The sequence below is a fragment of the Gymnoscopelus microlampas genome (assembly GCF_963454915.1).
Source record: "Gymnoscopelus microlampas genome assembly, chromosome: 4".
Lineage (NCBI taxonomy): Eukaryota > Metazoa > Chordata > Actinopteri > Myctophiformes > Myctophidae > Gymnoscopelus > Gymnoscopelus microlampas.
This window is the reverse complement of record NC_139941.1, coordinates 14905434-14930433: the sequence shown is the minus strand read 5'-3', so window position 1 is coordinate 14930433 and position 25000 is coordinate 14905434. Positions and strand designations below refer to the sequence as shown.

At 45.2% G+C, this 25000-nt stretch overlaps 1 protein-coding gene across 2 annotated transcripts in view; it reads left to right on the top strand.

Moving 5' to 3' along the window:
* notch1b (notch receptor 1b) overlaps positions 1–25000 on the top strand; it is a 55480-nt gene that overhangs the window by 29932 nt on the left and 548 nt on the right. For both annotated transcript variants that reach the window (XM_084054755.1, XM_084054754.1), the window contains 26 exons: positions 265–498; positions 657–767; positions 2514–2647; positions 2987–3045; positions 3174–3319; positions 3745–3858; positions 5515–5634; positions 7605–7757; positions 8041–8269; positions 8750–8951; positions 9582–9735; positions 10023–10207; positions 11238–11370; positions 11988–12245; positions 12490–12602; positions 12914–13488; positions 13853–14096; positions 14569–14747; positions 15215–15357; positions 17202–17415; positions 17758–17848; positions 18150–18315; positions 20107–20405; positions 22061–22208; positions 22682–22779; positions 22902–25000. The exon at positions 22902–25000 is cut by the window's right edge and continues 548 nt beyond it. In XM_084054755.1, coding sequence (XP_083910881.1) covers positions 265–498; positions 657–767; positions 2514–2647; positions 2987–3045; positions 3174–3319; positions 3745–3858; positions 5515–5634; positions 7605–7757; positions 8041–8269; positions 8750–8951; positions 9582–9735; positions 10023–10207; positions 11238–11370; positions 11988–12245; positions 12490–12602; positions 12914–13488; positions 13853–14096; positions 14569–14747; positions 15215–15357; positions 17202–17415; positions 17758–17848; positions 18150–18315; positions 20107–20405; positions 22061–22208; positions 22682–22779; positions 22902–24266 — 5867 coding nt within the window. In that variant the 3' untranslated portion in view covers positions 24267–25000. The remainder of the gene's footprint in view (positions 1–264; positions 499–656; positions 768–2513; positions 2648–2986; positions 3046–3173; positions 3320–3744; positions 3859–5514; positions 5635–7604; positions 7758–8040; positions 8270–8749; positions 8952–9581; positions 9736–10022; positions 10208–11237; positions 11371–11987; positions 12246–12489; positions 12603–12913; positions 13489–13852; positions 14097–14568; positions 14748–15214; positions 15358–17201; positions 17416–17757; positions 17849–18149; positions 18316–20106; positions 20406–22060; positions 22209–22681; positions 22780–22901) is intronic.

Sequence of the window (25000 nt, the reverse complement as noted above, 5' to 3'; positions counted from 1 at the left end):
GTTTTGAGGAGTTAGGAGTGAAACAGTGAACTTTATTGTTAATAAAGTAACAGATTCATAATCTATTCATATTTTGGTCATGTCATTGTAGTTCTTTTTTTTGGGGCGATTATTTGATTAATCGCAAAAGACAAAATAATCACAGAGAAAATAATCGATAGTTGCTCATCTCTCATTCCCTCAATTTGCTCATCTCCCTTATCTTCCTCATCTCATCTCCTTCCTCATCTCATGTACTTCATCTCTCATCACTCTCATCCAAAGGCTACTCTGGGAGGCACTGCGAGACAGACATCAACGAGTGCTACTCTGACCCGTGTCACTACGGAACCTGCAAGGACGGCCTGGCCTCCTTCACCTGCCACTGTCACCCCGGGTACACTGGACGCCTGTGTGAGACCAACATCAACGAGTGTCTGAGCCAGCCCTGCAGGAACGGAGGCACCTGCCAGGACCGCGAGAATGCATACGTCTGCGTCTGCCCCAAGGGCACTACAGGTAGGGGGACTACACGCACACACACACACACACACACACACACACACACACACACACACACACACACACACACACACACACACACACACACACACACACACACACACACACAATTGTCCAGAATCTGTGGTTAATCCAAACCCTCATTCCCTCCCCAGGCGTGAACTGTGAAATCAACATAGACGATTGCAAGAGCAACCCCTGTGACTATGGAACCTGCATTGACAAGATCAATGGCTATGAGTGTGCATGTGAGCCAGGCTATAGTGGTAAGTACCTGAGAGGACACTGATGGCCGTGACGTGCACGTTAGAGCCCGACCGATGCCAGATCTTTGGGTCCAATGCCGACCCCGATTTGGGAAAGTCCTTGAGCACAGATTTACCGACATTTGACCTTTTATTTAAGTGTAAAACCAATTCTAATCAGTTTGAAAGACTTCACTTGTGTTTTTTTTTAAATAGGAAATTACAAAATAGGCGATCTACAAGCTCACAGCGCGTGTTAGCACGTTGTGAGCATGGTGTGAGCACATTGTGAGCACCTTGCACTGAAAAGTTGAGAATATTTTAACTTTTATCCGCGTCTAAAAACCTTTCGAAAAATGTGACTTGCAGTGCAAGAGAGGAGCGCATGACAGGTGCGCTGTACCATAGGAAAACGACAGTTTTGCTCGCGACGGTGTGAAACTTTCAGTGTTAAATTAATATGAATTCACTGTACAGGGGGTTTGGTGCCCTCATGCTTCTGCGTCTGAAACCCTGTGCACCCTGCACCAAGGCCTATGTGCCACCAGCAGAAGTGATTTTTTTTAAGTTAAAAGCTAACCGTGGGGCTCCCTAATCAGGCTTCTCAGGTGACGGCGAGACAAAAGAGGGAGAGAGGAAGCAGGGCGAGGGGATGGGACGGGACGGGATGGGAGGTATGGCCGGTGGAGTGTGGGCCTGAAGGGGGAGGGTGACAGATGGCGAGCGAGCAAGCACGCTCCTCCGAGGCCCGGCCGCCGGTGTCACTTTCCAGCCCCTCCCTTGTCCCCAACCTGTCGCTGTTAGGACACGCAAGCTGCCCTCGCACACAAAGAGGGAACACATGCACACGCACACACACACACTCACACACATACTCACATTGACACACATGGTCACCGGGGATCTGAGCAGGAGAAAAGATTCCCTCAAAGATTCCTGAAAGTTGAGCTCTTAAAAGGTTGGGAGTCGGTCCTTGCTTTATGAAATGGGGGGGGGTCTTTATGTACTTTGTGGCACCTGCCTGAATGGCGTCAATGCTTCAAGTGGCCGACAAAAGGCGACTTAAAAAGCCCTCATGTTCTCTGTAAATTGATACTGTTATCGTGAAAAGGTATAGATGGCTCTATGTGCGGTTGTGTGTGTGTGTGTGGCTTTTATGTTTTGTTTTGTTTTATTTCAGAATGATTGCTTATGTTTGCGGTTTGCTGATGTTACCGCAATGTCTTTATGTTGTTGTGATGTCCATCAGTGTAGACTGACTGAAAGACTGATCGTTTGAATTCCAACACAATATGACTCATATCAGTGATTCTCAAACATTTTCATGTCAAGGACCCACAAATTATGTATTTGGCCGCGGACCTCCATCTGAAAAGATTTTGTGCCAGGGACCCCATAAGAATAGTGTTACCTTTTCCAAAATAGAAGACCTGAGTTTGTACAGTATATTGCCTATTTTTGAATATCCAAAGTATAAAAAAGGGTCAAAGTGATTTTGATGCTATATTAACCCATTTTGCTGGGTCCTCGGATCCCACTTTGAGAACCACTATGATAATCATATGATAGGGACCACCAAACATCACAATTCAACGTCTTCACATTGTCACTGTAAAGAAATAAGAACATAGAAACAGAAGAAAATATATCTTATCATACTGGACAATTCAACATACCGTATTGCCCACCAGCCCTGTAAGAACCAGTAGAAACAGAATGTGTGGTTACTTGCAACCTGACAGGAAGTCATGTGACGTGTTCCACCAGGTACCATGTGTAACATCAACATTGATGAGTGTGCCATCAACCCCTGCCACAACGGCGGCACCTGCATCGACGGCATCAACAAGTTCATCTGCGCCTGTCCGGAAGGTTACCACGACCCCACCTGCTCCTCCCAGGTAGGGCTGCAGCTATCTTCTTAGCGATTATCCTGTCGTTTACTTTTTCGATTTGTAATGAATAAGCCCTATTTTATACTTTGTCACACGATGGTGTTGTGTAGAAATATTGAAACTAGCTTTACAGATTTTATAGATTTACTGTACAAGCTCACAACGTGTCTCGATGCGACGCGTTGTGAGCTTGTAGATCAGCTATTTTCAATCATTTTTAACGTTTTTTTTTAATAATGACATTATCAGGACATTACCAAAATCAGGATTGGTTATTAATCAATTATCTTGTTATTAAACTATCGGTTACCGGTTATTTTTTAACCGTTGCACCCTAACTCCCAGGTCAACGAGTGCCTCAGCAACCCTTGTATCCACGGCCACTGTGAAGACAAGGTCAACGGGTGAGTCCATCTCCACAATGACACCGTTTGACACCGGCTCAGGTCGAGTTAAGGAGGTTTACTAGTAAGAACATATAGAGAGTTTACCGTAAGTGGTTAATCAGTGGAATATTTGCCCCCCTCCTCAGTTACAAGTGTCTTTGTGACTCTGGCTGGAGCGGCAAAAACTGTGACATCAACAACAACGAGTGTGAGTCCAACCCCTGCATGAATGGAGGGACCTGCAAGGACATGACCAGCGGATACGTCTGCACCTGCCGCATGGGCTTCACTGGTCAGTGTCTGCATGTTTGGCTTACACACTGTATATATAATATGGAGATATAAAGGCCCTATATACATTTTCGATGTTGACATTTCACTTTTCTATTGAAAGGAATTGCATTATGTAAGCATTATGGCAATTCTTTGGCAAAAAAAAAACCTTTCCATTTGAGTTGGAGCTGCTGCGCGTGACTCATCATGTTGCTCATTGATGTTTATGTTGTCTGTTTATGTTGATGAAACAGTTGATACGTGTATTAGGGCCTTGAGGTTTCTGCCCGACAGTAACTATAAGCAGCAATGTTACACTGAGGGTACCGGTGTCCCACTCTGGGGTCCAGGGTGGGCTTTTTTTTTTTACCAAGGCCGGGATGTTACAGTAGTTCTCAATTATTACATTTATAATGGTTTAATATGAACCTTTCTGAACCACAGGGCCAAGCTGCCAGACCAACATCAACGAATGTGCCTCCAACCCCTGCCTCAATCAGGGCACCTGCATCGACGACGTGGCTGGCTACAAGTGCAACTGCATTCTGCCCTACACCGGTATGAAAATATTATCACAAACACGCTCCATATGCCTGTCACGACCGCCTTGAGCTCAGGCATTTCCTTTCTGGGAACGTGTCCAGCCATCCATGTCCTTTAAGTCACAACAGAAAAGTGCCTCGGCCAACGTACCGTAGCCTTCGAGCAAAGTTCAGCAGCAAGACTTCCTCACAAGCTTTAAGTCACCGGTGGTGATGGAAGAAGAACTCAGAATACCACGATATAATACTATGTTACAAGTAAAAGGTATTCAGAATTTTTGTTGAGCAAAAGTACAAAAGTATTGCCATCACATATTTAAATTATATTTAATTTATAGTTAAATATTTCAAATATTTGTCAAACATTTTCGAAAAATAGCAGAACGATTGCATCGCTTGTAGCTTAGTAGTACACTAGCTTGGCTATTTTCGAATAGCCGAATAATAAAATATGGATTCATTGGTTTTGTAATGATAACCTAAATCTGCAAAGAAACTGGTGACTAGTTTTCAAATAATTGTAGTTAAGTAAAAAGTACAATATTTGCCTCTGAGATGTAGTGGAGTAGAAGTATAGAAAGTATTGAAAAATGTACAGAAAGTTAAAGTAAAGTAAAAGTACCTCAAAATCGTACTTAAGTACAGTACTTGAGTAAATGTAACTCTTAGTTACTTTCCACCACTGTAATCCCCTGAATGAAGCCTTTTATTGACTCTGTGAGTCTTCGCTGGTATTCCTGATAACAAAGCATGAAAACATTTTCTCTCCAACCCTTCGCGTCCTCCCCTCTCTCTTATTATTATTATTTGACAAAACAGATAATGATGGAACGCCGTAGGGGCAAACCTTTATCCTTTTTTTCCTTTTTTTTATAAACCGAATCGTCTTTTCGGAAAAATCTACAGGCCCTCGCAATAATAAAGGGCTCTTGCTGGTGACGGGGTGGGAACAGGAGCTTGACACATTTCCTGTTTGCCTGCTTCCTGTCTCACAGAACAGCAAATGGTTTGACAATGGCCGGAAACCGGAGCCGGCTTCCTGTACGAGGCGGGTGTTGTGGAAACAGATAGGGAAACGTCTCGGCAGGCAGGCCTCTTAGCACCGACGGAGCCTCTGGGCCCGCAGGTTTCTGATAGGACTGATTGAATGATCATCCAACGAACCAATGGAGGTTCTATCTTTTTGGGTCAGGTTATCGCCGCGCTCACGGCTTCCACGCAGCGATAGCCGGTGGTCGAAAACAATAATAGTTGAGCTCAGTTCTTTTTAAACGTTCACGATTGGGGGTTTGTGTGTAATAATGCACGTGTGGCCTGCGTGTGTCTGTGTTGTAGGCGTGGATTAAAGTTCTCAGTTGCCTGATTTCTATCATTTTTATAAGATTAAATAATTATTAGAATGGGTCAAACTAACAATAGAATACATGTTCTATTGATTAAATTGTAAATTGATGTTCAGAAGCATCTTCCATAAAAGCCTAATGGTCTCGGATATTTCATAAAAGCAAAGGTGAAAGCGTCAATCTGCAATTTCTTCAACTGGTTGATCATCAAGAATATAGGTTTAGAATAATAATATTGTACCCTAAACATCATAATTCACAGCGCTAGTGTGTAGGACTCCAAATCACAGACGGCATAACAATTTGTTTTTGCTTTAATTCATGTGTAGGAGAAAATTGCGAGACCCTGCTGGCCCCTTGCAGTCCAAAACCCTGCAAGAACGGAGGCGTGTGTAAGGAGTCGGAGGATTATGAGAGCTTCTCCTGTGTCTGTCCCGATGGATGGCAAGGTAAAGGAATCACAGTAAAAAGCCTTATTGTTATTTAACCGCATGAACCCTAGCGTCCGTATTCTGGGGGCAAGCATTCTGAGAAAATAGCACAAGCTCACCTTGTGAGCTTGCAGATCGTCTATTTTCGACCAAGAGATTTGGTGGGAGGGAAAAAAGGAGGGGGACCTAGTATAGAACCCTGGTGGACCCAGGTCAACAAAGTAGAGTTTAAGGGCCGTTTCAGACTATGGTTTCGGGTGCGCACCCTGGGCCACTTGGCTGATGTTGTGGTAGTGTGAACGTTGCGTATCGTTCCCCGAAACGGATCCCCGTTCCGTTCCCGAAACCACCTCCGGAGGCAGTCTCGGATCCGAATCATGCGTCCTCGGAGACGGTACGCTGCAGTGTGAAAGCAAGCGTACTGTTTGACGGAAGTGGCCCGCTATTTGGAATAGGTGACGGTATATAAACTCGCCAAAAACAGTCAACAAAAAGACGTCGCAGATCAATCCACAGGGGTTCAACCATGGCCGGATCCCGCGGTTTAATTTCATCATTAAATTATAAAATGAACCCGCGGGATGATGCGCTAAAACCCGCAATATTTATATATAAAACATTTTTATTTATTTATATAAAACATTACATACAGAAATAGAATGAGAGCGCGAGATAGAAAGAGAGGCCGTGTCATGGCCATATAATGACAGCAACAATATATATATATATATATATATATATATATATATATATATATATATATATATATATATATAATAGTATATCTTGTGGATATCTTGTGGAGTTTCAGCTACTATGCATCCCAGAAATATATAGCTTATAAGGCTTTGTAATTTGAAATTTGTAAGTAAATATAACTCATTTAGATGTAGGCCTACGTAGGTTTATGGTTTCCCATGGACTATAGCCGTTTCACTCATGATGCAATTTCTCTTTCATAACAGATACATACATGTGCCAGATAATCCCCACACAAAGAGAGTAAAAAAAGAAAAGACGTTACTTTATTTAGTAAGACATGAGAAACAGTACATGGAAGTACAATTCACAATACAAGGTTTCAGTCATTCAGTCCGACTTCACTGTATAGGCTAGTTGCCTTTTCATAAATTATATATTTTTGTACTTAAGCTGTCGTGAAAGTTTATAATATTTAGAGAAATGTAAGGTTTCAAATACAAAAGTAGTAGTTGTTGTGAAGGTTAGTAAACTGGACATTTAGACTGAATGTTTCCTGTATCCTCATCTTGCGCAAATGCACACAAGTGTTTCACCAGGTTTTATTTGTGTTGTTTCTCATAAGCGTGCATCCGTTGTCTGTCAACAACACGCGCGCCAACAACACAGCAGTCTGTGCCTTGACTTCTGTGCACTCGCGTCGCTGTGCGCTCAGTCCGCTCCTGACTCTCTCCCCAGCGGCCGGCAACCCTATGCCGGCAACCCTATATTTATGAGCGACCAGCACAAACATTGTCGCATAGTTGATGACGTCTGTGTCCACTGGCGAAGCACTATGTGCGTGCCGCCACCTATAGGATCGGGGGTATATATGCAAGTGTATTCGAGCGCGTTAGAGACTTGGCCAGTGTGAATGCGGGCCAGCCAAGCGCACTCGGAAACGGAGCGGTCTGGAGTGCGCACCCGAAATCATAGTCTGAAACGGCCCTAAGTGGTTAATTGAAGAGTGTACAAATTGAACTGGACATGTTGGGTTCATTCGGTTCCATTTGTACACAATACAGTTTCTCCTCTGTCTGCAAGGTAAAGGCATCACAGTAAAATCCTTGCGTTCATTTAACCCTGAAAACTGTACAAATGGAACCAATTTGGGTCCTTTAGGTTCCAGTTGCATTGCACGCCATCTTAACATCGAGAGCTGCCTGTGTTTACTTATGTGATTCTGGACGCAGGATCAAAATGTGCAAATAAAAGGTGACCTAATCTGTCCTCTCAACCACATACTGTAGGTCAAACCTGTGAGGTGGACATCAACGAGTGTGTGAAGAACCCCTGTCGCAATGGAGCCACCTGCCAGAATACCATGGGGAACTATCACTGCGGCTGCAAGCCGGGCTACACCGGACGCAACTGTGAGACCGACGTCGACGACTGCACACCCAGTAAGGGCTAATGCAGGGTTCTCCACCTTTTTCATTTCAAGGACCCCCCGTCTTTCAGTTGAAAATCAGTCCTGTCCTCTTTCCCATACCTCCTTTCCTTCATGGCCCCTGATAGTTTTGACACTCATCCACCATCACTTCCATCTGCCATATCACTTTAGTGCTCTTGGAGGAGGATATAGCTCAAAACAAAAGCTCACCAAACCCAAACGTATTCGGGTAGACTGAGCTAAGCTAACGACTAACCCCCACGTCTCTTTTCTTCCACCCCCCTGCTCACCAGACCCTTGCAGTAACGGGGGTCTCTGTAAAGACGAGGTGAACGGCTTCATGTGCACCTGCCCGCCAGGCTTCCGGGGCACCAAGTGCGAGGAGGACATCAACGAGTGCGAGAGCAACCCGTGCAAGAACGGCGCCAACTGCACCGACTGCGTCAACAGCTACACCTGCACCTGCCCGCCGGGCTTCAGCGGCATACACTGTGAAAACAACACACCTGACTGCACTGAGAGGTAGGCCTCTCGCCTCTTGTTTCTAAGCCACTTTGATCAAATTGGAACAGTGCGATATCTAAAAGAGAGCAGTCCAAATGGATCTTGACATCTGTGACTTAAATTGTACAGGTTGGCCTCTGCTGACTCTGTTTAGGTCGACAGGTTCACTGTCTTGGGCTTTGATCCCAAAACCCCTTCTCCTTGTCCACTACTGCCCCCTCTGGTGGAATAGTGGTTACCAAACAAATGGCTGGGAACATGTCTGGCATTGAATCTGTTCCACAAGCCTTTAACCACTTTCAACCTGGTGCCCCTATAAAAACGTTTTAAAAGAGTATTCTAAAATCTTTTTAGAAAAAAGACATTAGTTTTTTTTAAATAGCAGATAAACAGGCTACAAACTCTTAATTATCTCCTCTCGTCTCTTTCTGAATTACTCAGAGAATAATGTTTATGTATTGGTGTGGTGAGGATTCTCATCTTATTCTATTTTTTCAGTTCTTGTTTCAATGGAGGCACCTGCGTGGACGGCATCAACACCTTCACGTGCCGGTGTCCCCCGGGGTTCATTGGCAGCTACTGCCAGCATGACATCAACGAGTGTGACTCCAAACCCTGCCTGAATGGAGGCACGTGTCAGGACAGCTACGGGACCTACAAGTGCACCTGCCCTCACGGCTACACCGGACACAACTGTCAGGTAGACAACGGCCTCCACTGTAATTAGCTGGCTTTTCCACGCCAAGGACCCACAAATATCCATAACTCCTGGCTCTGCTTAAAATAAAATAGAATAAAAGACGGAAATAGCTAAAATAGTGAGCTTGTATGCATTTTCTATTGCATAAACACTTACAGTACAGTAATCTATGGAGCAAATTATACAGTATAATGATATGACACCACCTTCAATAGCATTAGTGGATGTTCTTGCACTACTTTTTCTTCAGAATGTACTCTTTCTACTGTACCCATCTGCTGACATTGTCATAGCTGCAGACTGCAGTAGATCTAGGATCACACCATACTGCACTCAGTGGTGGACAAAGAACTCAACCCCAGTCAACTTGAGTCAAAGTATAGATACTCCTGGTCAAATATTACTCTACTACAAGTGAAAGTTGCTCAGTCAAATTCATATTTTAGTTATAGTACTGGAGTACTTGCTTTTAAATACTTAAGTCTTCAAAAGTACAAATTACAAAGAACATTTTCTTTTTCATATCAGTGCATTGCGAGATCTTCTATTTCCGCTATATTTGAAAAAGGGTTGAAAGTGGTTAAGTGGCGTGCGACTGATGCAAATATACCAAACCTTTTCTCCTTGCAGAACCTGGTGCGTTGGTGCGACTCGTCGCCCTGTAAGAACGGGGGGGCCTGCTGGCAGACGGGCACCACCTACAGCTGTGACTGCAAGACAGGCTGGACCGGCCTGTACTGCGACGTGCCCAGTGTGTCCTGTGAGGTGGCAGCCAAGCAGAGAGGTAACATGACCCATAATGACATGCACAAAATAGGGATTGCCGGGTTGAAAATGGTTGTCCAATTTAACCAATGAAAAGTTTTAAGAGCTTGTGATTAACCCATTAAGACCGGGAACACATCTGTGTCAGATTTAGATTTCTTTGGCTATTCAAAAATAGCAGATCTACAAGCTCATAGCGCAGCACCGTGTATCTGCTATTTTTTGAATAGCCAAGGAAATCTGGAAAATGGTTTCTGCCCTGACAGGGACTATTCCTAACTCACCACCCTCTTTATCTTCGTCTAGGGGTGGACGTGGCTCACTTGTGTCGCAACTCAGGCCAGTGTAAGGACGCGGGGTACACCCACATCTGCCACTGCCAGGTGGGCTACACAGGCAGCTACTGTGAGGAGCAGGTGGACGAATGCACCCCCAACCCCTGTCAAAATGGAGCCACCTGCACTGACTTCCTAGGAGGCTACTCCTGCAAGGTATGGCCTTGAGGAAAACTTGCTGTTTGTATGAATTGGTATTTAAAAGTTCAATACACCAGAGATGCACACCAACTGTCTACTACAGTTGGTGTGCATCTCTGGTGGTTCTAATGTTGGAACACATCTGGCCGCCTAGTTAGGTACCATTGGAAATGAATGCAGGCCACTTTGTCGCTTGTTGTTGCTGGCCCCAGTGTGAGCGTATTGTTAGTCTTCCTACAGTATATTAGAATCGCCAAGTGGGTGGACTTCCTGTTCATCCGTGTGCCTTCTTCTACCACACCAGCAGTGCAATTGCTTCCACACTATGCACAAATAATAATGCATGCCATGGGAAATCCAATAAACTACATTTCATGCTTGCAACTTTCAGATTTACCATACACTGTGTATTTGTACATTATTGCACTGTGTGCTCCTGTATAACTACATTATATGCGTTACATTTTCCCACTTACACAGCGCATGCGTGGACTCCGAATAAGATGACAGCCGTTGCCTCAGAGATCTCCATATATGCCCATATCAGTTGTATTGAACCTCTAGTTGTTTAAAAAGAGAGGAACAATCAAAAATCATGCCATTGGCAGCTGCGCCCAAGTTATTTTTGCTGCACTTTTCAAACTTCTTTTGTACAGTAGGTGTGTTCAATACGAAGTAGATTTTGGGATCACAAACCCAAACTGAATTAAGTCAAAATGCTCAGGAGCAACAGCATGCAGTCTTTCATCTCCCACATCCAATAGTTTCTGTTCTTATTCACAACATCAGTGGGCAGCCTAATGAAGAGGTTTGTTTATAAATAGAAGACACACTGCTCGCCAATGCTAATCTCCCACGGAATAAAGAGATCTGCTGGCCTTGGCAGAACGCGGGCCCAGAAAACTGCCAGGTAAACAAAAACAAGCCTCCTTTTCATGTGTCGGTCATTGATTGAACCTTCCCCTCTCTCTTCTACTTCTATCTGTCTTTCTCTGTCTGTCATTCTTCTCCTCTCTCTCTCTCTCTCTCTCTCTCTCTCTCTCAGTGTATGCCAGGGTATGTGGGGACCAACTGCTCGGACGAAATCAATGAGTGTTTCTCTCAGCCGTGCCAGAACGGGGGCACCTGCATTGACCTGATCAATACCTACAAATGCTCCTGTCCCCGGGGAACCCAAGGTCAGTGGACCTCACATACACACACACACACACACACACACACACACACACACACACACACACACACACACACACACACACACACACACACACACACACACACACACACACACACACACACACACACACACACACACACACACACACACACACACACACTTCCCTCTCTCTCTCTCTGCCCATCCCTGCTCCGCCCCCCCCCCCCTCGTTTTCTCCTCCACGCTTCATTAATTAGGGCTTAACGTTGCCCAGAGCACGTCTGCAAAACTCATCCGCCTTTTTATTTCGTCTCGATCCCCCTCCCCAAACCACCCACCGACCCACCCACCTGTCAAATACACCATTGATTTTCCTCTCGGACATGAAGGCAGCGTGTCTTGTGGGTCAGCCAACGTGCCGGCGGAGTTGTTGTGTAGCTGCCAGGAAAAAAGTACAACTCCGACATGTTGCTGGTGAAATTCTGACCAGCGGAATTTAACAATGTCTTGTCGTTTCGGCTAAGAACCAATAAAAAGTCTGAATAAATTGATTTCAAAAGTGGATTTTTTTTGGAGCGTGGCCATAATAAGATGCAGCCAGAAACTAATGTTTGTTTGTCCCCCGCACCTCTCCCTCAGGCGTGCACTGCGAGATTAACATTGATGACTGCAATCCGTTCACCGACCCCGTCACCAATGAGCCCAAGTGCTTCAACAAGGGCAAATGCGTGGACCGCGTGGGGGGCTACCACTGCACCTGCCCCCTGGGGTACGTAGGGGAGCGCTGCGAAGGTGACGTCAACGAGTGTCTGTCCAACCCTTGTGACCCCAGGGGCACGCACAACTGCATCCAGCTCACCAACAACTACCGCTGCGATTGTCGCACTGGATACACCGGTAAGCAGGGCCATACGCTACTTCTCATCATGGATGGATTGATGTTTTACGCTTAATTTCTTAGGGGGGATTTCGGGAGAGAATTTGTGAAGGGAACGTTTGAATTAATTTCAACCACTTTCAATATTTTCACAATAATTATAGGTGATTCACAAAAATCACCTATAATGATGCAGGTTGAAAGTGGTAAAATTTAGCTTGAATCATCAGTAAACCTTATGTATCTTGTCTAACCCATTCACAGGCCAGCGTTGTGACACTGTGTTTGATGGCTGTAAGGGGAAACCCTGTCGTAACGGAGGGACTTGTGCTGTAGCCAGCAACACACCACATGGCTTTATCTGCAAATGTCCTCCTGTGAGTACACATGCACGCGCACACACACACACACACACACACACACACACTTTTTACTTTTTTTTTTAAATCTTTTTTTATCGTTACACAAAAAGCTATTTTTTGAACATTAGATATTTGATTTGACTGTACTTGTTATACTTGTTCTGTGTTGTGTGTTCCTTTCCTCTCTATTCTGTCTTTCCCTGTTCTAACTCCTCCTGTAACTGCGATGTTGAGAGATGGCACAAAAAAATGATCTCACTCACTCTTCTCCACCTTTAACTGTCTGATGTGACAATAAAGTTGATTGTGATTCTCTCTCTGTTCAGGGCTCCACCGGCTCCACGTGTGAGTACGACGCGCAGGCCTGCGGCAGCCTCCACTGCCGCAACGGCGGCACCTGCATCTCGGGCCACAAGAGTCCCATGTGCCTGTGCACGCCGTCCTTCACGGGCCCCGAGTGCCAGTATCCCACCGACAGCCCTTGCAACTCCAACCCTTGCTACAATGGCGGCACGTGCGAGTACATTTCGGAGGCGCCGTTCTACCACTGCGTCTGTCCCACCAACTTCAACGGCCTCCGCTGCCACTTCCTGGACCCCAGCTTCTCGGGCGGCATCGGACACGACGTCGCGCCGCCGCCGTCGGACGTGGAGGTCAGCTGCGACATCCCGCAGTGCGACGCGCAGAAGGGCGACATGTACTGCGACCTCCAGTGCAACAACCACGCGTGCGAGTGGGACGGCGGCGACTGCTCGCTCAACTTCAACGACCCGTGGCAGAACTGCTCGGCGTCGCTGCAGTGCTGGCGCTACTTCAACAACGGCCAGTGTGACTCGCAGTGCGACAACGCCGGATGCCTGTACGACGGCTTTGACTGCCAGAGCCTGGAAGGACAGTGCAAGTGAGTGACACGTTTTAAGTCAAAACGTATAGTTGAATACCTAAACTTACATGCCCAAAAAAATAAGGACACCAGGTCGATAGTGGATAACAATCGGGACAGCTTTTTTATTGGTCTTGGCAATTAACTGATACAGATTAGTTTCATAATGACCAATAGCCAGACTAATATATCAGTTACTCTATAATAATAATAATAATAATACATTTTATTTGTAATGCAATTTACATTTGACTCAAATCTCAAATGAGAATGTTTATGCCATATTATCTAATTTTGCTCGGGACCCCTGGGGGTCCCCGGACCCCACTTTGAGAACCACAGTCCTAAATGAAACGCTTGCTCTCCTCCCTCCCTCCCCCAGCCCGCTGTATGACCAGTACTGTAAGGACCACTACGCCGACGGCCACTGTGACCAGGGCTGCAACAACGCTGAGTGCGAGTGGGACGGCCTGGACTGTGCCGACAACGTGCCCAAGCTGGCGTTTGGCCGCCTGATCCTGGTGGTCAACATCCTGCCCGACCAGCTCCACAACAACTCCATGGGCTTCCTGCGCGAGCTGAGCCGCATCCTGCACACCAACGTGGTGTTCAGGAAGGACGCCCAGGTAACGGCCCGTCAACCATTAGTACATATTAATCGCCTAATGGCAATTATTTGAGATAATCACGATTATCGTTTCCATTCATCTGTATGAATTCAGCTGTCCAAGAATAGTGGAAATAGACAATCTACAAGTCATTCGATTTCCAAAAAATGTTATGCTTTGAAAGTATAGAACTATGAAATGTATGACCTGTTTTCGCTTTATTACATTCTTTTTTTTGATTACTGGTAACGGTCATTTGTCAGTCATTTCTTTGTATATTTAAATAATTTATCATATCCGCGCTGTGCTATTTTTTGTTCACAAAGCCTACAATGCAAACAGAAATGTAATTTTAATTAATTAATTAATTAATAAATACATTTTAATGTTCAATATGAAATACACAATGGAATCGTCAATCGCAATGACTTTGTACGACCATTAATCGTCAACTAATCATGATGGTCGTGACACACCCCTCTATGCACAGGGCGACATCATGGTGTACCCGTACTACGGCAGCGAGCAGGAGCTGAAGAAGCACAACATCAAGCGCTCTGTGGACCCGTGGACGGAGGTCCCCGCCAGCGTGCTGAGCGCCGTGAAGCGAAGCCTGGGCGGCGTGACGGGCCGCAGCCGACGGGAGCTGGACCCGATGCAGATCAAAGGGTGAGGGGGCGTTTTTTAAAGAAAATAGCGTGACTGTTGTCGGGCGAAAACCTTGTATGTACGATTGTCCATAACGGTTACTTTTCAAGATATGGGGGAAAGAAAGAGTCCCGCGTTCCAATGGATCCAATGCAGTTATTATTTAGTCACAAGCCCTTTACCTTTTCATTGTTTGTTTAATTATTACATTTTTTAAACCCACAGACAACTTTTAAAGTGGTGTCGGTATTTTGGGCATGTCATTATTGACAACATTTTATTTTTATTTTTTCTATACATTTTTTAAATAGCAAAAATAGATCTACAAGTTCAGATGATGAAGTATAAAATAGGGCATTTTGGGGGGAAAAAAGCTAAATGTGTAGAGATACAAGGTTTCTTCCCAAAAGCAAGTTTAATTTTCTCTCAATATGATTAGTGTCTTCGTTCCCTCAGTCCTCAGACTTTCCATTCCCTTCTCTCCGCAGGTCCATAGTGTATTTGGAGATTGACAATCGCCAGTGCTTCCAGCAGTCCTCAGAGTGTTTCCAGAGCACCACCGATGTGGCGGCCTTCCTTGGGGCCCTGGCCTCCAGCGGCAAACTCAATCCCTATATCAAGGCCGTTCACAGTGAGTACACTTCATATTCAGTGAATGCTCAGTGAGCCATGGTCATACAGTATGCCATTTTTCAAACACACACACAGACATACACATAGGGGTGGGATCCTTTAGGATCTTAACCCATTCAATCCGGGAACGCATCTGTGTCATTTTAGATTTTAGCTTTAACCATTATTTTATACTTTGGCTATTCAAAAATCTATATAATTTTGGCCCCTCGTTATAATTTTTGATGAACACAAATTCAATCATACATTCAGTATCGCATTCATATTATTGTAGTGCTTCTCAAAGTGAGGTCCAGGGACCCCTCTGGGTAACTTGAAGGAGTTCCCAATGGACCCTTACAGGTATGTAACTCTGACAGTGTACAAATAGAACCAAATGGATCCTTTGGTTCCATTTGTACACTCTCAGAGTTAAGGTGGTCCTTGAAATTAAAACATTTGAGAAGCACTGGTATTGCAATTGTATAGAAGACGTAAAGTTCACATACCAGCTCTAACAGTGTGATAAAACCACTTCCGGAAACGGCTCCAAATGTGATGGAACCGATTCCGGTTCCTCAATGTTGGGTCCGGTTCCTCCAGTTCCTCTGATTCCGGATCCCAACCCTACATACACACACACACACGCACACGCACACGCACACGCACACGCACACGCACACACACACACACACACACACACACACACACACACACACACACACACACACACAGTGAATGTGGAAGACACGTGCACTGACTCAAACTGAAGGCATCCCCTGCCCTGTGGTCAGGTGCTAACCTTAGCGCTCTTTGATTTGTGTATTTGCTATTCAGCAGTGAACAAATGCAATTGTGAATCTCCCGGCCTAAACAATCAATCCTTCTTTCTGTGTGTAAATCCATTGGCTCCAGGCGCCAAAATGGTTAATTGCCGCAAATCAACTTGTCCAAACCCCACCCCAACCCCCCCAAACTTGCGCGATATACCCCTTTTCTCTTTCTCAATCTCACTCTCTGTCTCTCAATCTCTCTCTCTCCCTCTCTCTCATATACGTGTTGAAACACACACACACACACACACACACACACACACACACACACACACACACACACACACACACACTTATCCACATACACACACACGCACACTTCATCCCACAGTGCGAGCTGCTGCTGCAACCTTCACCTCGCTGAATGTAATACCAGGACTTAATGCATCTCCAAGGGTTTAGGTTGGGGGAGTTTATCATTTCAAAATCGTTAGTGGAGAAAAAAAGAGAGAAGGGGAAAAATTGATCGGGAGTGTGCTAGAAGTTGGGAGTCTTTGTTATCTCGAAAATCCTAATAAATCCTTCGTCTTTACAGCTTAAAGCGCGTGCAGTAATTTGAAGTTCATTAATCCCCCCCTTCTCTCTTCGTTTTTTTTCCCCCTTTTTTTTCCTTAAAGAAGAAATGGTAAAGTTGTCTCTTGGTACCCTGGGTTGAGAAGGAAGAGAGGAGGTGGTGTTAGTTTTTTTTCTTTCTCTCTATTCTTTTCCCTTTTTTTTATCACGCCCCATTCTCTTTTTTTTTTTTTTTTTTTGATGAGAAGCGGTTAGCAATTCTGATTATTACCGAATAGTAGAAGCTCGCTTTGTGAGCGGCGAGGATCGTCATTCAGTTTGTGGCATCGGCTGGTGGTGGACTAAAACCGGGGAGGGGGGGGTGTTCTTGGAACGGGAAGTGCTGGCAAAGGGGAGCCCGGGACCGGCTCTTCCTCAGACTGCGAGCCTCAGCCTGGGCGTCCGGGTCGCTCCGCCGCGAGTCCACGTCCGTCCGCCCGTCTGTACATCCTGACAATGTCTTCCCTCTCCCCGCCAGGTTTGGTGCCGCCGCCGCCACCACCAGAGCCTTACGCCATCTATGTGGTGCTGGGCGGGCTGGCCCTGCTGGCCTTCGTCGGGGTGGGGATGGTGGCGTCCCGAAAACGTCGCCACGAGCACGGCCGGCTGTGGCTCCCGGAGGGCTTCAAGTCCAGCGAGACCAGCAAGAAGAAGAGGCGCGAGCCCGTCGGAGAGGATTCAGTTGGCTTAAAGTAAGTTGCATATTTAAACAGTGGCGTTCCGTGGCGCCGGGTGCCGGTGTCTTTTAGCGCGTCCTGCGAAGGGATAGTTTCGGAGCACTAAACGGCTGCAGCAGTTGATCAGAGATTTGGGAAAGGGGTTTTGTTGGGATCATTAATGATAATGATACAGAAGGTTTAGGTCCGCATTAATTGACTTGTCGGGGCAAAGGAGAGCGGTGGGGTGGGACCAGGTGGGGGGGCTCAATCAATGTTTTTGTTTTTCGGCATTGCTGCGCCACTAAGGGTGATTGGCTCATCTGCGAGGGGAGCATTGGAGTAAGGATGTTGAATTGGATCTCTCCTTGACCACAGGCCACTGAAGAACACCTCTGACATCTCCTTAATGGATGACACCCAGAATGAATGGGGAGAAGATGAACCTTCTGACGCCAAACGCTTCAGGGTAAGATGATAGAAGCTCAATCACTGGCAGAAAACAGAATAAAAATCTTTTTTTTTATAATTGTTTTGATTCACTAAATTTTGCCTGTTTTGTAGTGGTTTAAATGAAACTTCTGGACATAAGATTTTCCTTTTCCCACAGTATTGTGGTACGATTAATTTGATCATGGATGTAAAATTACTTATTTTGTTTTATAAAATTTTTGAGGGACATTCAGCGTGATTTTCCTCTTTTAGTTTTAGCTTTTATCTCAAGCCAGCGTTGTGGCTAACATGTTTCCGTCTCTCCTTTGGTCATTTAGCAGTTTGAGGAGCAAGCGATCCTGGAGCTGGACGACCAGACGGACCACAGGCAGTGGACGCAGCAGCATCTGGATGCCGCCGACCTGCGCATCCCCCCCATCGCCCCCACTCCCCCGCAGGGCGAGATAGAGAATGACTGCATGGATGTCAACGTCCGTGGACCAGGTGGGTCCACTGATTCACTCTACCCCTTTTTATTCTGTTTTTTCTTTTCTTTTTTCCAAACATAATTTAAAAAAGAAATTATTGTGAGATTTTGTGTTCAAGTTTGAAGTGAGAAATGGAGAAAAGTAAAGAAGACATTTCGTGTAAAATGTTTGGCACCCAATTTTAGCCCAGGTGATGAAATGTAACATGCTTTCTTTTCACAAAAACCTATAGAGATCAATTCAAAGTGTTAATGTTTTTATGGGCTCTTTCTCTAATTGTTATTATTGTTGAATGTACTGTATTTGTATGGGGGAAATATTTAGTGCAACAACCTACAAAATAACAAGCATATAAAAGAAAATATGGAATTCTAATATTTGCATTTTACTGCATATAGCTTTAGCTTTGTCCCTTTTAGAGTGCTATGTAAAAATTATTTCACCGCAAATCTTTTAATTAAGAAAAAGAAAAAGAAAAGAAAAACTACATTTTACTGATGGTATGTCTCTATGTTGAGAAGATTGATTGATTCAATTCTAGTTTAGTGTGTGTGTGTGTGTGTGTGTGTGTGTGTGTGTGTGTGTGTGTGTGTGTGTGTGTGTGTGTGTGTGTGTGTGTGTGTGTGTGTGTGTGTGTGTGTGTGTGTGTGTGTGTGTGTGTGTGTGTGTGTGTGCGTGCGTGCGCACGCGCGTGTGCGTGTACGTGGGAGTAGCTAAAGCCCCATGTCTTCAGGGTAAGGGGATCTTCTTCAAAGCAGCTGGCTGGAAGCCAAGCACCTGGGGGAAAACGCTGATTCCTGCTCAGATGAATCATTTGACCAGTAATGGGTCTCTGTTTTCCTGCCGTACGCCATATTAATAACGCATAACGCATTAAAAAATCACGACTGTACTAAGTGACAAATCCCCCGAAGAACATCTAAGAAAAATCAAAAGTAGCCAGGTTAAAAACTAGAGAGCACGCGTTTTCTCCCCGTGGCGTATTGATGTGCTTACAATCGACCAGATTCTGCCAGATCTGGGGTTTGCTATCCTTTTGAAGAGGAGAAAAACCCATCCAAGTAGACTGACTGACTGACTGGCTGAACCGCCTCTCACAGATAGGTGATAATGCTGGGGTTTTCCAGCTCGCCAGCTTTAGCCAGCCCTGGCCTCTATCCCCTCTAGCTTCGCTCTCCTTCTGAAGCTTCCCCTACGCCAGCGCTTGATCAGAATCCGTTATCGAAGACAGAGAAAGCCGCAGTGATTCCACTCAGGCAAAAGCATCAAATCCACATTCGATTTGTTTGTTGCTTTGTTTTGATCTCCCTGGCTCTTTGAAGTGCAGGCTCCTATAACGTTTGCTCTAGAGTCGGGGCCCGTGCTGTTCTGACCCCTGCAATCTGCTGACCCCTGCAATCTTCCTCTACCTACCTAATGCCGGGCCCCGGTTTCTCCTCCCCTGTCTATGGCACTGGTCCTCAAACGTTTTCATGTCAAGGACCCCCAAATTGATATGCATTTTGCCACAGACCCCCAATCTGAAAAGATTTTGTGCCAAGTTACAAATGTTCAAAGATTTTCACAAATTTCAAGAAGTTTCAGAATGCTTTGAAAATAGCCGAAGTATAATCGGGTTAAAGTGGTTAAACTGATGTTGATGCTATATTAACACATTTAGCTGGGGACCCCCTGGAACCGCCTCGACGGTTCCTGGGAGTCCCCGGACCCCACTATGAGAAACCACTGGTCTTCTTCCTTCTCATCTTCTCATCCTTCATTCCTCTCCCCTGAACTTTCTCTTCTCCTCTCTCTTGCCTCCATCCAGACGGATTCACGCCCCTGATGATTGCGTCCTGCAGCGGTGGAGGTTTGGAAACGGGCAACAGCGAGGAAGAGGAGGACGTGGCGGCCAACGTCATCAATGACTTCATCTACCAGGGCGCCAACCTACACAACCAGACGGACCGCACGGGCGAGACCGCCCTGCACCTGGCCGCTCGCTACGCCCGCTCCGACGCCGCCAAGCGCCTGCTGGAGGCCAGCGCCGATGCCAACATCCAGGACAACATGGGCAGGACGCCTCTGCACGCCGCCGTGGCAGCCGATGCCCAGGGGGTATTCCAGGTGGGATCCAAAGGCCACATAACATGTAGAACATGTTTACAACAGTTAATCAAACTGATCGATTTAATCAATTACAAAAATAAATTGATAATAGTTTTTTAACTCAAATGAATCTATTTTGGGGTGAAAATCTTAAATCTAGCATTTTATTATACGTATATATTTTTAATAGCGAAAGTAGCGGAAATACGAGCTCACAACGCATTGCATCGTGACGCATTGTGAGCATGTAGATCAGCTATTTTAAAATAGGTATAAATAGGTATATAAAATAGGTCTTGAGTGTTTAATCATATGATTGATTTAGTCGGTTATAAAAATACATCAATTCGATTTTTTTTTGCTTTCATTCATTTACACAAGAAATAAAACAAATGCTCCTCGATTATTCGATTAATCTAAAAAGTAATCAATATAATAATTGCTTAGAAAATAATCGACAATTGCGGCCCTACAAACATGGCTAACATACTTCCTCTTCATCTTAGTAAGGTACGGTATACTGCAGGGGGTTCCAAATGGTGTGGCGAGTAGACCTGTCACAATTATTACATAGTCTCCTGATTGCAATTATTTGAGATAATCGCAATTATTTTTGCATAATTGTCATATCTTTTCTATGTTGAAAAATCTTCGTAATTTTTCAAACATTTTCAAAGAAAGTAATGGAAATAGCTGATCTACAAGCTCACAACGCATTGCGATGGGTTGTGAGCTTCTAGATCGCTATTTCCACTATTAATGATTTTTTAAATTACGTTTATTAAGTATAAAGTTATTAAATATGTCATCCATTTATTCTTATATTTAGGCTATTTGTCATATCTGCACCTGTGTAACTTCAAAGTCTAAAAGCCCAAACGGAAATGTCATTTCTATTCATTATGTTCCAATGACAAAAACACAATTAAATCGTTAATCATAATTATTCGTGTGACAATTAATCGTCACGTAAAATGTCATAATCGTTACAGCCTTAGTGGCGAGGCACACTGGTGTGCCATGAGACAAGTCCAGGTGTGACAACCACACATTATTATTGCAATATATGCAACTTCATAAAAAGTTGTGAATTTGTTTTTTTTATTTTCTATATCAATACTTTGTGCTCACTAATTTCCCAATACATAGGCAAATTCTATAACCTTAAAGAAATATTTTAATCACTTTTCAACCTGGCGTCCCTTTTTAAGGCATGTCATTATGGGTGATGTTTTTTATTGAAATGTTTCAACTATTTAGTGGTTCTGAACCTGTGAGCCGGGGCCCACTGGTGAGCCACGAGGGTATTGCAAGTGGGCCCCCAAATAATTGGCAAAACACTAAGATTAAAGGATAATATAACATTAATTTAAAACAAAACAAAAAAAATGTATTTAAAACCAGAAACATTTGTTTTCATAGTGATAAATAAGAACTTAAAATATACTACGTTCGTTCCATTGATCCAAGCCAGAACACGATCAATTGATCAATAAATAAACACGGCAAAAGAAGCATGTGGTCTACCCAAAAGATGGTTGGGCCGCAAACACTTTCGTGATTTCTGGGCCCTGATGCAGAAAAGGTTGAGAACTACTGAGCTAACAGTCCATGAGTCAATATGATCACATTTGCCCCACATTGACCCAGCTTCATGTTGATCATCTCTGTAGATTTTGATAAGGAATCGTGCCACGGACCTGGATGCCCGCATGCATGATGGCACCACCCCTCTGATCCTGGCTGCCAGGCTGGCAGTGGAAGGGATGGTGGAGGAGCTCATTAACTGTCATGCTGATGTCAATGCCATCGACGACTTTGGTAAAGATTTTTGTACCCTTCTCTTTCAAGCATATGACTGAATAGAAGTATGTACAATAGTAAACATAATAGTAGTCATAGTAATAGTTTAGTATTACTATAGTATAAATAGTAATAGTAAAATGTATCTAATCTTTAACCACTTGCAACCTGGTGTCCCCCTATTTTGGGCATGATATACTTGTTCTTTTGCTTTAATAATTTGTTTGTTTTGTTTTCTGTAAAGCTACTTTGAGTACCCTAAAAGGGCAATATACATCTGAGGTATTATTAATATTATTCAAAATAGCAAATCTACAAGCGCACAATAAGTCGCTATGCGACACATACATCAGCATAATTTTTGCCTCAGACCACCGTCGTAAGACCTGGTATCAAATAGGGTTTGAGTGGTTAAACAGTCTTGTATAGTTATAGAGCTGATGTAGACATGGAAGTATGTATAACCTGTTTGTTTTTTTCTGCCTCACCAGGTAAATCAGCACTACATTGGGCTGCTGCTGTGAACAACGTGGAGGCAGTTATAGTGCTACTGAAGAATGGCGCCAATAAGGACATGCAAAATAACAAGGTTCGTAATAATAAAACGTCTTTGTCATCACTTAGCAAAACAATAGCGAAACTCTTTCCAAGACAACATTCTATGTGTGTGTGTCATCTCTGAATGGGTTTTCCCTGTCCAATCTGCTTCAGGAGGAAACGCCGCTGTTCCTGGCAGCCAGGGAAGGAAGCCACCAGACAGCCAAGGTCTTGCTGGAGCACTTCGCCAACCGGGAGATCACCGACCACATGGACCGACTGCCCCGGGACATTGCCCAGGAGCGCATGCATCACGACATCGTGCGGCTCCTGGATGAATACAACCTGGTGCGGAGCCCTCCGATGCACGGCGGCTCGCTGGGCACCACGTTGTCGCCTCCCCTCTGTTCCCCCAACGGCTACCTCAGCAGCATGAAACAGCACCATATGCCGCAGGGCCAGGGCAAAAAGGCACGCAAGCCCAGCACCAAGGGCATCGGCTGCAAAGACGGTAAAGACATGAAGAACAAGAAGAAGCACTCCCAAGACGGGAAGTCCGGCAGCCTCCTGGACAGCTCGGCCGTCCTGTCGCCGGTCGACTCGCTGGAGTCGCCCCACGGCTACATCTCTGACGTGGCCTCGCCACCCATGATGACGTCGCCCTTCCAGCAGTCGTCGTCGGTGTCCCTCAACCACCTCCAGGGCATGTCCGATCCCCACCTGGCCGTCAGCCACATGGTCATTCCCAAGCAGGAGCTGGCGCGCATGCAGTTCGACCCGCTGCCGCCCCGTCTCACGCACTTGCCGGTGTCGGGGGGCGGCCAGGGCGCCATCAACGGCCAGTGTGATTGGCTATCCAGGATGCACGGTCAGTTTAACCCCATGAGAGGAGCCCCAGTTGGACAGGGGGCCTTGCATCAGGGTGGGCAGCAGCACAGCCTGATGACGTCCCTCCACAACGGCCACCCTGCCTCCAACCTCTCCCAGATGATGAGCTACCAGGGGATGCAGAACACTAGGCTGGGCTCCCAGCCGCACCTCTTGCAGCAGCAGGCTCAACAGATGCAGCAAATGCAGAACATCCAGCAGCTACAACAACAACAACAACAACAACAACAGCAACAGCAAAACATCCAACTGCAGCATCAGAACTCGAGCACTGCCGGCGGCCAGAACTTCATCAGTAGCGAGATGAGCTCCCCCGAGCTCCAACAGGGCACGGGAAACAGCAGCATACCCATCCACACCATACTGCCCCAGGACACTCAGATCATGCCCTCTTCTCTCAACCAGTCCATGGCCAGCACCCAGTTCCTGACGCCACCCTCCCAGCACAGCTACTCTGGCCCCATGGACAACACCCCCAACCATCAGCTCCAAGTGCCTGACCACCCCTTTCTGACCCCCTCGCCCGGCTCCCCTGACCAGTGGTCCAGCTCCTCTCCGCATTCCAATATGTCCGACTGGTCGGAGGGCATCTCGAGTCCGCCGACCAGCATGCAGTCTCAGATCGGACACATACCCGAACAGTTCAAGTAGCCAACTTGTACCTTTCCGCCGAGACGAACTGCTGAATATTTTTATATGAAAAGGGCACTCTTGGAAGAAGAAATAAAGGAAAAAGGTAAAGCTGTAAATTCATTTGACAGAAGGATTTTTTTTTTAAATAAACTTTTATACTAACAGCAAGAATGACCTGTGTCTCTTTCATTTTCTTTTTATTTATTAATGTCTTATTTATACTTTTATCACCTGCATACTGACATTTGAGGGATCCATGGTGTTGGTAGGGTCATCCGCAGGGAGAGAAAAAAACTCTTTATAAAATTTTCTTTATGTTCAGTTAGTACTTTTTTTCTACAGTGAGCAGGGTCAGTATACACACTGGGTATTTATTTGTTCTGTTAAGTCTTTGCCTTTTTCCTATAAATTGTGAACGTCTTTGTTTATATTTTGATATTTTTTTATAATCTTGTGTATAAACACAACTTGTATAATGCCTAAGTAAGGCCCGATTTATACTTTGTCATATGACGGTTGTCGCATGCCGAAGATAGTCGATCTACAAGCTCACAACGTGTCTTGTCGAGCTTGTAGATCGGTGCAGGATACCATCGTACAACAAATTATAAATCGTTCTTAATCAGGCCTTTAGAGAACTGGTCCGTGGGTCACGTTTGTCTCACACACGTCCACACTGTCCAGAGGGACACGGAAGATTCACTTTTCCATTCCCTCATCTTAGTTCTAGCCTATGGCTGTGTTGTTGTTGT